The sequence below is a fragment of the Antedon bifida genome, chromosome 10, assembly GCF_963402885.1.
Source record: "Antedon bifida chromosome 10, ecAntBifi1.1, whole genome shotgun sequence".
NCBI classification, from domain to species: Eukaryota; Metazoa; Echinodermata; class Crinoidea; order Comatulida; family Antedonidae; genus Antedon; species Antedon bifida.
In genome coordinates, this window is record NC_136235.1 from 14,836,545 (window position 1) to 14,849,481 (window position 12,937).

A 12,937-nucleotide genomic window follows, 5' to 3' on the forward strand; every position below is an offset into this window, starting at 1 on the left:
CTAAGCCCACGCAATGGGAAGAAGAAGAACTGACGTTTTGCACGACGCAATGTTACCAGGCACTTATCGAGAACCATTGGATTTCGTGACCCTTTGGGAAATCAATAGCTCTCTACAAATAATTAAGCTTAGCGATCTAAGATGATTTTCAACCGAAGCGGAACCTTTGTGTGTGAGCAAACACTATCATTATGTGTAACGCTTAGATTTTTAGATTATATTGAAAATGTACGTACTCAGAGTTTAGGCCAATGTCACTATTATAAATGTTAAACGAAGGCTATTTAAACCCAAATAATATTATATAATAATAAAATAAAATAATAACTGTTATGAAATTTAAATTATTACTATTCCATTATTCAAACGAATGCTTGTTTTGTCAACCACGATGAATTTTATTTTGGTTCAGACTAATTTTCTTTATACTACAATATTCTGTCGTTTTGTATTAAATTCGTACAGACATTGATTCAACAATATATTTATGTTTAGCCCGTTTAGGTATATTATTTACCCGGGTAAGTTGGTTACTACCCACCAAAGTTAGCGACGATAACTTACCCGGGTAAGTTGGTTACTACCCACCAAAGTTAGCGACGATAACTTACCCGGGTAAGTTGGTTACTACCCACCAAAGTTAGCGACGATAACTACCCGGGTAAGTTGGTTACTACCCACCAAAGTTAGCGACGATAACTTACCCGGGTAAGTTGGTTACTACCCACCAAAGTTAGCGACGATAACTTACCCGGGTAAGTTGGTTACTACCCACCAAAGTTAACGACGATAACTTATCCGGGTAAGTTGGTTACTACCCACCAAAGTTAGCGACGATAACTTACCCGGCTAAGTTGGTTACTACCCACCAAAGTTAGCGACGATAACTTACTCGGGTAAGTTGGTTACTACCCACCAAAGTTAGCGACGATAACTTACCCGGGTAAGTTGGTTACTACCCACCAAAGTTAGCGACGATAACTTACCCGGGTAAGTTGGTTACTACCCACCAAAGTTAGCGACGATAACTTACCCGGGTAAGTTAATTACTACCCACCAAAGTTAGCGACGATAACTTACCCGGGTAAGTTGGTAACTACCCACCAAAGTTAGCGACGATAACTTACCCGGGTAAGTTGGTTACTACCCACCAAAGTTAGCGACAATAACTTACCCGGGTAAGTTGGTTACTACCCACCAAAGTTAGCGACGATAACTTATCTGGGTAAGTTGGTTACTACCCACCAAAGTTAGCGACGATAACTTACCCGGCTAAGTAACTAAACTTGCTCGGTCCCTGAAGATTATATTGATACAAATAATATCGGTAAATGTGACAAGCAAGATGATATTGATAATAGATAACAATAAACAATGCAATAATGTCTCTATTAATAAATAATTTATGATAAATAATGATAATATAATGAATAGTTGATGATAATGATGAATATGAACATAAGGGAAATCTTCATTTGGGAAAATTACCCTATCTAGGGCTGTGTTTCCGCAGGCAAAAATTGACCAATAAAAATTAACCGATAAAATTCCTGTGGAAACGGGGTTTAACCGATTCCGAGAGAGAAAAATACACCGATAATTATCTTATTCAAATCGGATAATTATCGGATAAATGCGATAATTTTTAACCTTTGACCTGAAGCACAAAAAGTTGCGTTGTGGTTGGGCACTTGGTTGTTCGGTTATGTCTGATCATGCGCACTTTATTTTTTATTATTTATCTGATTGGTTAAAAAATTAACGATAATTTTGTTATGGCTGCGGAAACATGGCCTAAGAGACACCCTTTTACAAGAAGGGCTTTAAAAAACGAACGAAGGGCAATTAACATTTAACAACAATTGTCAGTCTCTATTCAGTGGACACCACCTCTATTCAGGGGGCAAATCAGTGAGTTTTTTATTTCTTTACTTGTCTTTCGTATATTAAACTGATGGACCTTTTTTCGTATCGTAAAATTAATTTGATGGCACTTTTTCATACCGCCGTAATGGCTCAACCAATCTAAACTGTTCGTTTTAGGATGAATGCTTGCGTCATCATCTAATAACATGCTAATCATTATTGCTGTTATCTCACAAAAACAATAATTCAGATTAAACTCTACTCTGTACAGTTTTTAAACATATTTTACAGGATTATCATCATAATACTTTAATTCCTTTAAATTTGAATACACTATAAATCCACTTGGAGACTATGGTACGTTAACAAACAGCAATTATTTAATAAAACATTAAAAAAAAAACACACCACTAAATAAAAATCAGTGAGGAATACCGAGACTGCTCAGGGGCAAATATAAAAATACATTCATTAACATTGTATTCAAGTTAATGTTGAATGTTAAAAAATAAATTATAAACAAGTTAATAAGCCACCTGGCCGGTGTTAAAATTGTTGGTGAATGATGATGAGTTGAGATACGAGATACGTGTCTATCACCGTAAAACAAATCACGTCGGTTTATGCGTGGAGGTCTAAGAGAATTTGTTTGCACGGAACGAAAGTGTCAGCTTATACGCATGCGTATTTATGTTTCAATCTTCCGAATCCCTCTCTACGCATGCGTATAAGCTGACACTTTCAAAACGCGCGAACAAATTCGCCTAGTATAGTGGAAAATAGGCTTTGAATGTGCACTTCAGATGCTTTGTATTTTTTAGTGTTATGACTATTTACAACGCTGTAATAAATTACGTTTCTATGAAGTGGTTGAATGGCACTCGTGCCTAGTAATAGCAGCGACTTTTACTCTGAACGCATTAAGAAGCTGGAGTGCGTATGCATTAATACACTATCGTTAAACATTGATATATTAGACATTAGAAAATGGCTCTGTATTTTACGATGTTTACATACAACTTCAGTTCAATTACAGATAAATGTTACACAATCACTCAATCTTAAGCGAAGTAGATATATTTTAAATGTATGTATTCTTAGATTTATCTACGTACGAGGGAATGTTTGATCTCAACAGTTGGTGCATGTTCCATAAATTTTCCAAAAAAATAATATATCATATCATATACACGAAGGTTTCTTTCATCAATAATGTTATACTGAGGTAATTTTATGAATTCGATGAGCAGAAAATTAAAGGCGCACATCACAAACGGTATTGGAATGCTTTGAAGAAACGTTAAATGATATAATGAGGCTTCTAAGATGTGGAAGCTATAGAAAAATGCTTTGACTTAAAAACAAAACAGAGACAACGTCTCTTCAAGCAAAAATATTATCTCTGACGTCTAACTTCATCAAAAGACATATTATCATTAATTGATAAACAGCACTTCACGAGAGCGCAGCTCCGGCGACGTTTAACTCGAGCGGAATAAACATAAGGAATCCTACTGTATTAGGTTAATTTTCCTTTTGAAATAATTATTAATAATAGGTAATAAGCGTATTGTCCTGTGGGCCAAGAAAATGTATGAATTTGGCAAGAGATATCGTTTGCAGATATCTTGAAGGAGAAATATCGCATGATATACGGCTAGTATCGATGCTCCAACTCAAACAATGCAATATATATGGCAGCAATCGCGTGCTCAAATTTGAGTTAGTGTTTACCGACCGACCGACCAATCGACCGACTGACCAACCGACCGACATAGTGGGCTGTATTTTGTAAAACTATAATTTGAAAAAAAATGTGTTGGACGATATTCACTTACAACACTACCCTTATGAATTCTATACATTTTTGTTTGTTAATGTTACACAGACGAGCGGCAACGGTAATAACAATATAAAATCTATGTTATTCCTTATGGCCATTTACACAAACCGCGGAGCGGACGGGCGGCTTCAGCTGAGGATAGATACAGATTCTACGTGGGACAAGCTACGCGGTTTTCCGCTTACCGTTCCGCTCGTCTGTGTAAATTGGCCTTTAGACTTCCAGATAATATACCACAAAACTAGTTCTAAAGAAAGTAAAGCGACTCATCTAAAGACTGAAGAAACAGTATTAAAATACACAGACTTGAGACACAACCGACCAACGACACGAATGAATGGCGCAAAATAGAAGAACGCGTTATGTCTAACGACCTTGAAGCGTACCGACGTGTAACAATATTCCAAATATGTAGCCATGTGTAAAGGGTCTTTCACACCTGTTCCGGCACGGTTTCGGGCCGGCGCCGGCAAATAAAATCGAACATCAATGTTTTGTTTTCACGACGCTCTACGCGGTCATGCGCCAATCAATATGGCCAACAGGTGTGAAAGACACTTAACTGTTTATGTATGTAGTAAAACAAACTTGAATTTTTTAAAAAAACCTTTTAATACATATGGAACAGATTTACATTTGTTTAATTATTCCTCGACATTTTAGGATACAATTTATTATAAAACATCTGTCATATAAAGTGTGTACTAATCCAATCATCATAAAATACAATTTATTATAAAATGTTATCATACATATATTATTCTATATTACAAATAGTATTTATTAACATATTAAATTAATTCTTTATTTATATAGTTTCAATTAATCTTTTCTTTTATAGTACTCTTCTTCTTCTTCTTTTTCTGGTGTCATGTCTGGTTGCAGACGTTGATGACCATTGTTCTCCCTGTTATAACTTATAATGCAGTTTGAATGGTATTGTTGTTGGTGAGTGTAATTGATTGTGGAGAGATTGATTGAGTCAACTGTTGACAATCTTTTCTTCTATATAACTTCTTCTGGTATCATGTCTGGTTGCAGACGTTGATGAGGTTCCGGTCATATGCAGTTTGAATGAATTTGTTGGTGGTGTTATTGATTGTGGAGAGATATGCCAAATGTTGATGCCAACGACTTCTTCCTTCTACTTTTCCGCATAGTGTCAACAGTTGTATTTCTTCTTTCCTTTTTATGTGTCCGGGATATTTCAGTTGTCACCCCTTAATTTCTTTTTAGTAGAATCCGTTGATAATTGCATCTGATGAAAATCTTTTTTAAGCATTCTTCTTAAAAACCATGTCTCACATTCTTCTATCCCTCTTGCTATATCTTTGTGTATTGTCCAGCTTTCACAGGCATATATATTTAGCTTATGTATGTTTTTATGAGTTGTACTTTGGTAGCCATATCAACATTTCTGTTTTAAAGTGTAATTCTCTGTTTTAAAGATGTACTTCTTGCATCTTCTGTTATAATAGGACCAAGATATTTGACATTTGCTGTAATTTATATCCTTAGCTATACAAGTTTGTTTCTAAGTACACTGCACTGAATTTGTCACAGCATCCACATAGGCACAATTAGGTATTGAATATTAAGTTATCTAAGACAAGGCACATTGATGAATGGCTTATACAATAGCGTAAACAATGAACAAAAAATTACTTACTAGATCTGATTCTATTAAACTTTAGGTAAATCTTTATATACTATGTATATATTTCAGTAGAGATATGGTCTCTGGTTTCAACTACAAAATCTGATCTATATGTCTGTAGTAGACTCCAATACATCTTCATTGACTGTTGTATCACAGTTCTCGCTTTCCATCATTTTAACTTGACATTTGAATGTTTTACTCTGCTTCCGACCTGCCTTGCGAACATTTGACTGGAACTCATCGAAGCGTGTGAAATCTTTTCCGGACCATCTATTCCAGACAAGCAGACGATATCTATTGTTGCCAACTGCAGCATTTCCTTTAAGTTTTTCCAACGATACCATTTTATCGGGGCCAACCGCGAGTAAAGTTTCTGATCTGCCTTTTACAAAGAATGAGGACTTTTCTAATGACATACATGCAATAAGCTCGCTACTTCTACGGTTATACAGAGTATCAACAATATTAATCACCATCGTTTCTCCACTTTTTGTCGAAACCCATAGGGTATTTTCAACCACATGTATCGAAACTATCTTGGTCGTACAAGGATTTTCTTGTCGTTCAACTGTTCGACTTCTAGGACGCATACCATTGTGAAAGCTATTTGGCGAATTTGGAAGAGTAGAGCATTTTTTTTCAGATCCGTTTTCGACTGAAAAATACACCCAGTCAATATACAATTCATTGTTATCTTCTTGGATGGAACATACACGCGATTCTCTGTTACCTTGCAATATCAACCTTGGATGACTGGGTTTTGTCCTGCGGTTTGAAAGCTCTTCTTCAGGCAGTACACTTAATATCGATTGGGCTGTTTTCTCTTCACACTTAAACATATCAATATTATACCTACTAATAACATCAAATTGCAGAATGCGTGACGATCCATCACTGCACCAAACTTGACCATTCCTATGGACCAATATTTTAAGATGGTTTGATGGGTTTGGGTAAACTGTCAGATATTCCTTTATCAAACTCATAGAGTTGACATTCACGATTCTGATGGTGTTTCCAGAACCAATCCAAAGTTCTTCGTTGTTTTTAGTGAGGACCATGGCTCTGCATGGACTGTTTCTGTATGAAACTCCAAATTGTCCAACCACAAATAGTGTTTTCATGTCTCTTATTTCCAATTTCACGGTACCGTCTTCATTAAAGTCTAAAGAACTATTCACAATGACTAAACTTCCATTTTCACGACCAGCAAATGTATAAATGTTTTCGTTTTCATCCTAAAAAAAATAAAACAGTATATCAATGATTGTTTATTGTTATCAATTGTTAACGTTTTTCTAATTGTTCAAAATTAAGATATGATCCAAAATGCTTTTCTCTTCCAATTTCTCAGAATAAGCCAATCCTTGTAAGACAAAGAGAGTTTTGATACATGTGGATGAAGATACCTTATGGCTTCCACAAGATGTGGTAAAACGATGGTGAGAAGAGGAGGAGTAGAAAATGAGTAGAAAAATTAGCTTGCCAGTGACATTAGATAATTATGAGAGGTTTTCAGTTGAATAAAACTGGAAAAAGTAATGAGGCATATGTCTACTGTACTTTGAAATAGAAGACAACAATATTAAACATAAGGAAGTAGGTGAAATCGTATAAAAGTACCATTATACTCAGGAATATCCCACTTTGGGTCTAATCCCACCCCCTACTTTATGTCTTATAAACAGGTATATCCCCCAGGTATAGTCCTAGTATTGACTTTTGGTCTTGATGTAGACTTCTTTCTAGCCAGAAATGCTTACCAATCATTTTTTCCTAAACCAGGGTTTCCCCGGGTATTGTCCGACCCCCAGAAGTTGGCCCAATTTCGTGTTCTAGCGGGGTAGGATTATACCAGAGGATTCAATGGTATATGTAAAACTGTATATGTTTCTAATACTTACACATCCAACCTTTAAGTTGAGAAGAGAGCAGACTGGAGAATCCATCTTAAATTCATGTGGTGAATCAAGAATAGAGCCATCCTTTTGAGTGTAATAAAATTGAAGATGCTCCTAAAAAGATATATTAAGAATATAAATAATATGCTATAACATGTTTTGAATGTAACAAAGAATTTCTATCCAGCAGTCACAAATAAAAGTTACAGTTCTTAAGTTAAATGTGGATTAAGCTTCTTTTAAGCTTTGTCTACACTATCAAACTTGATGTTACAAAAAATGCGCCCATATGTGGACATCATGATGTCATATCCCTACCATATTTAAGCATACCACTACCATATTATATATGGGCACATCACACGATTTTGTCAAAATAGTTTGATAGTGTAGACAGGGCTTTACACTAAATCATTTTGGGTAATGTACAGATTTGTTAGGTTAGAGATGTCCATGCAAAGCTTACAAAACTACATCACTGTGGCCAAAAACTAATCAGTTTCTACATTTTTGCAGTAAAAAGTCAATTCAATTAAAGAAAATGTAGATGACATGTGCATGGTAGCCATAGATCAGTGTTTACAGTACAACGGCATGGCTTTTAGGCACTTCTACCAATTATGCATTTTGCAATGTAGACATCGTACAAGCACAAACATAAAAATGTGTGGAGTAAATTTATTATATTTTCAAATAATAACCAATCAACTTACATTAGTTCCAAGCCATATGCCACCATGTCCTTCAACCATACAGTTGACCTTTGGCCCAGGGCAATGAATAGTTAATGTTTTTGCAGTATTCATATTCACCACACGGCAGCAACGTCCTTCTACATTGTCACTGTATGTCCAAATCCAGAGAAGAGATTGTTCCTAAAATGTAGAACACACAATAAGAATCAATAAATGTTTTTAAGAAGACTATGTTTATGCACCTTGTCTGCACTAGCATTAGAAACATGAAGATCAATTAAATGTCTGTCTCTTTCTATCGATTTAATGATCCCTCTATTGAAAAGCTAATGATTATCAAAAAGTTCTAAAAGGTCCTAAAATTTAAAAAATAAAATCATACCTTTGATGAAAAAGTACAGCTGATGACATCATCATTGTTGTCAACATCGTGAATATCTCTCAGACATAGAAAGCTGGGATCTTTCATTCTTTCAGAAATCTCTCCCGAGCTTGGTCGATCTACAGGTTTACTCTGCCAAGATGCATTCATGAGATCTTCCAAAAATGGAAAACATGGCTCCTGGCAAAACTCTATGTACTTGAACTTGGGTCGTTCACCTTGTCTTATCTTATTCCGTACGTCTAAAGATGACTTAAGCTCAACCAAAGGCCAGCGACCAGACATCAAGTTATAGATAAGCATACCGAATGAAAATATATCACTCTGCAACAATAAATCAAAGAAAAATTAACCGTGAACATTACACAGAAATCAAAGAATTATAATTGATTATAAGTAATTAACAAGTGAGTTTTGACAAATTGCCAAAGTCAAACCAAGTACTGTAGAAACTCATATAAAATATAACCTGTTTATCAAATGTTCCTCTTGAAATTTCTGGAGCTGAGAAGGCAGGATTGCCTGCTTCACCCTCTGCTTGATGTAAAAAACTAATTTTAGAAATTCCATAATCCGCAATCTTGATATTTATTGGATCTTCCGACTCTAAAGACCATACCAAAACATTGTCAGTTTTCAGGTCACAATGAATAACATTCTTCCCATGCATGTACTCCATGGCAGCAACAATCTGGTGTGCAATTTTGAAGGTAATTGTCTTCTCCAATATACATCCTTGTAATCGTGATCCAAATTTAACATTTTGCTTTTTATTTTCAAGTTGTTTTTCTAGTAAAGATTTCAGATCTCCAAGTGGTGCACATTCCATGGCAAAGCACACTCCTCTAATTGACACACCAACCAACTGTACAATACAAGCATGTTTCAACCGAGTCATTGTAGCTACTTCACTTCGGAGATTGGCAAACTTTGATACAATTTCAATCTTTAATGCCGATATTTTATCAGAATTTTGCATTGATGATCCGCTTGAGGGCGTCGAACTGACTGAGCTGCAACAAGAATTACAAGAAGATGTACGACTGTGGTCGAAAGCATTACTACATGGAGTAATCACATAATCTTCCAAGCCTTGCTTTGAAAGAAATCGATCAACATTTATAAACTGCTTTACTGCTAGGTCTTGACCGTTGTGTTCACATTTGAATACAGAACCAAACCCTCCTCGGCCTAGACGATCATCCTTGCTGACTTCAAATCCTTCAGGGTCGAGAGCAGCAACTTTCAGGTCAAGCATGTATATGTCTGGAATGATCATTTGTAATGATATTGCACCATTATGTTTCCTGCAATATGCTTCTTTAACATTGGTAGCAGTGAAGACACAGTCTTCAAAGTTGAAGAACTTCTGATGGATAATGTTACTGGATGCATACACAGAGTCTTTGCGCTTGTTGGTATCACAAACTGGACATGGGATAAGAATTTCCATAATGTTTTCACCATTCATCTCATTAATTCCCATAAGTCCTAAAAATAAAATATTGTGGTTTTAATTCCTTTATTCTTTTACTTAAGATATAATTCATATAAATAAAAGTAAACTTATTTTTTAAAAAACAGTGAAAATTATACTTATTCTTTGTTTAAACAAAAATTTCTAAAATGCATTATTTCAATATATTATTTATTAATAAATATTAAGTTTTTAATAAACAATTAATAAACACACTTTGTTGTATAGTAACCTTAAGGTTTCTTTTTTAAAATCAATATTTCTATGAAATGGTATACTGCATTTTGAAATAGGGGTGGATGTTCACATTTTAAGTGTGCTGAATATATTATTATGCATTGTAGAGTGCAGATAACACACTGGTTTTGACCATTAAACTGTATGTCACATCATCTTAAAATAAGTTTCTTTCTCTTTTACAGAGTTCAACAAATTCATTCTAAATCTTATATATATTTATGAGAAGTAAATAAATGTAATGAAAAATATCTGACATTATTTTGTTAAGATCATACCTGGAAAAACATCCTGAATGAGGTTATTAATATGATCCACAATGAAGCCAATGGCAGAGAAGTCAGAGTCTTTTCTTGTAACACTAATCATAATAGCTGGTGTACCAGTCAAAGTTGCTGATTTCACAATAAAGGTACCACCGTCTTCTAACACCACAAGGCCTTCTTGCCAATAGAACTCTTGCCTGGTTTTGCCACCTGTTTCAGGAGACCTTTTACGACTATTGAAAATACAAACAGGTCAATGTAAAACTAACTAATCTTCCAATGAACAACGCTTTGCAGAATTGAGGCAATTTGACATGAGCAACTTTTATGTATTCTTACTAGCACAAAAATGGAATGATTTTTTTAAACCTATTTATCACTTGCTATTTGTTTATGTACTATGGATTGTTTACATCTGTAGCAAAAGTTCAACAAATATTACAACTGACATTATGATTTCAATGATTTATGGAAATAATAAATCACAATTTAAATTGAAAGACCACTGTGCTTTTAAATGACTCAACAACAATATTTAGTTTGTGCTTAGTCAATAGCAAGGTTTTGCAATTGTACGAACATGATAACGAATACATCACACATTTATTCAACTTTTGAGCGTATTCGTGTTGACAAATATCAGCAGTACAAAACGAATATAGTTTTTGATTTATTTTGCACATTTTACATTTAATCCAGAATGATTATGATTATAAATCATATGCTCATAGATAAGTTATTGAAAGTAATTTACTAAAAATGATCAATTTTGTGACGTATCCGTTTTCGCTATCGTAGAGTTGCGAATCCTCCCAAATTCTATAGATGCACTAAAATGTATCTTTTATGTCATTCACTACTGGCAAGTGATTCAGATATTATGAGTAGTTAATTATGTGAAGAAAAAAAACAATTATTACTTTCTTCTTGTCAAGCCAAATTTTCTGGCTCGTCTTGTACACATTGCCCCACGGTCACCAGCCTGTAGGCTTATGATGAGCTTGGAAAGGAGCCGGTTCCAGAATCCAACAGGAATGTATGCCATCTTATAGATTCTTTTTATCTCATTTCGGCTTCCAGAATCATGCTCTACAGTATGACCTGGCTCCTGGCTGGGTAATTTACATGGCACTAACAGTCTAAAATAACAATACATAGTAAGATATTACAGACGTATAATGATAAACAATGCTTGAAATGAAGGAACAGGTAATCCTAAAATGTTAAAGATATCCTTGTACACAATTCTATGTCAAGCTTTCATAAAAAATACAGTAACAGTACATATCTTCCTTATTCTTTTGCTTAATAACAGCAGTATACCTGTCAGGCTGTATGAGACCTCAGTGTAACGCAGGGGACAAAGGCCTTGGTTTAGCACTCCTAGGGGGCCCTCCAACACTTGATAGTTGCATTGGGCTGCTCATTTTCTGGAGCCCCTGAAGCTTTGGGACCTCTTGCCAGTGAGCGCTCAAGCATACACAAATGCTAGTATATTTGATATTTCATTTGATAGTATTTTTCTCTTTTTTGTAGAAAAATTGTAATAAAAAAGATATTTTTTGAGTTTTTTGTTGCAATAGTTTAACAAATTTATAAATATGTAACTGAATAATTGCATGACATAGAGCCTTTAAGCTAAGTCCATTATGCAAGAATTTACCTACAAACCTACCTTCTCTCATCTATCCTGATAGCAATTTCAAATTTAGCCAACAAGTGTAGATACTGGTCAAACCAATCATCATTTTCTTTAGAGCTCAGATATCTTTCTTTTACCTCCTCAATTTTAATTTTTCCATTCTGAAACATAGTTTTAGGAATTTTGAGTACTATACTCAACATCTTTGACAGCCAGGCTGGGCTTAAGAAATATACTGTGTCCATGCTGTTTATATTGTCATTGAAATGTAGAACTGTTCCAGTGTCACATAGAAATAACACAGCTAAAAGGAAAAGATTAGAACATTAAACACAATGAAATATATAATAAATTAGTGATACAAAAACAGTAGAGGAGATTAACTGAATATTTTCAGAATTAAAACAAAGGTAAAAAAATTGTATGACTTTTTCTATTTCATTTCACAAAAAAAAAAGTAGTGTAGTGGTTGTAATAATATACTGAAAAGCAATGTATTGGAATTGGAAAGACCATACAGAAACTTATTTATGTTTGTTGAAAAACTGATCAAAGTGCACTTCCTTTGAATGGTTGAAGTGAACATAAATGTCACAAACATATACAGTACTAGATCTAAAATTAGAAACTTTTATGTGGTTTTATGATGTACTAAGTTAGTTGTTTAACAACGAGATATTTTTACATTGTGCAAGGAGGTTGTTATCATAATAGAGACCTGATTACGGATATATGGAATTTTAATTATCTGTAAGATGTCTTAAGTTTTAAAAAATACCTAATATATCCTTATTTATTCCTGATTTTAAGACGTTCTTGAATGTTATATAACCGCATGGATCATATTTGATAGTAATTTTGCTCTATGTACCCAACAGCAAGAAACTCATCAAGGATGGATATTTACATCCCATAAACCCTGAGATTGAAAGGCAAGCACATTGATCACCGAGCTATTGCTCCACTAC

The 12,937-nt window shown here is 34.5% G+C and overlaps 1 protein-coding gene across 1 annotated transcript in view; it reads right to left on the reverse strand.

Moving 5' to 3' along the window:
- Positions 1-4,337: 4,337 nt before the first annotated feature.
- The window catches only part of LOC144853865 (leucine-rich repeat serine/threonine-protein kinase 1-like), a 31,144-nt gene continuing 22,544 nt past the window's right edge, over positions 4,338-12,937 (reverse strand). Inside the window, exons 16-23 of the mRNA XM_078711718.1 lie at positions 12,003-12,273; positions 11,248-11,466; positions 10,340-10,560; positions 8,817-9,838; positions 8,348-8,671; positions 7,984-8,145; positions 7,274-7,384; positions 4,338-6,607 (exon numbers count right to left, since the gene is read on the reverse strand). Coding sequence (XP_078567844.1) covers positions 5,474-6,607; positions 7,274-7,384; positions 7,984-8,145; positions 8,348-8,671; positions 8,817-9,838; positions 10,340-10,560; positions 11,248-11,466; positions 12,003-12,273 — 3,464 coding nt within the window. The 3' untranslated portion in view covers positions 4,338-5,473. The remainder of the gene's footprint in view (positions 6,608-7,273; positions 7,385-7,983; positions 8,146-8,347; positions 8,672-8,816; positions 9,839-10,339; positions 10,561-11,247; positions 11,467-12,002; positions 12,274-12,937) is intronic.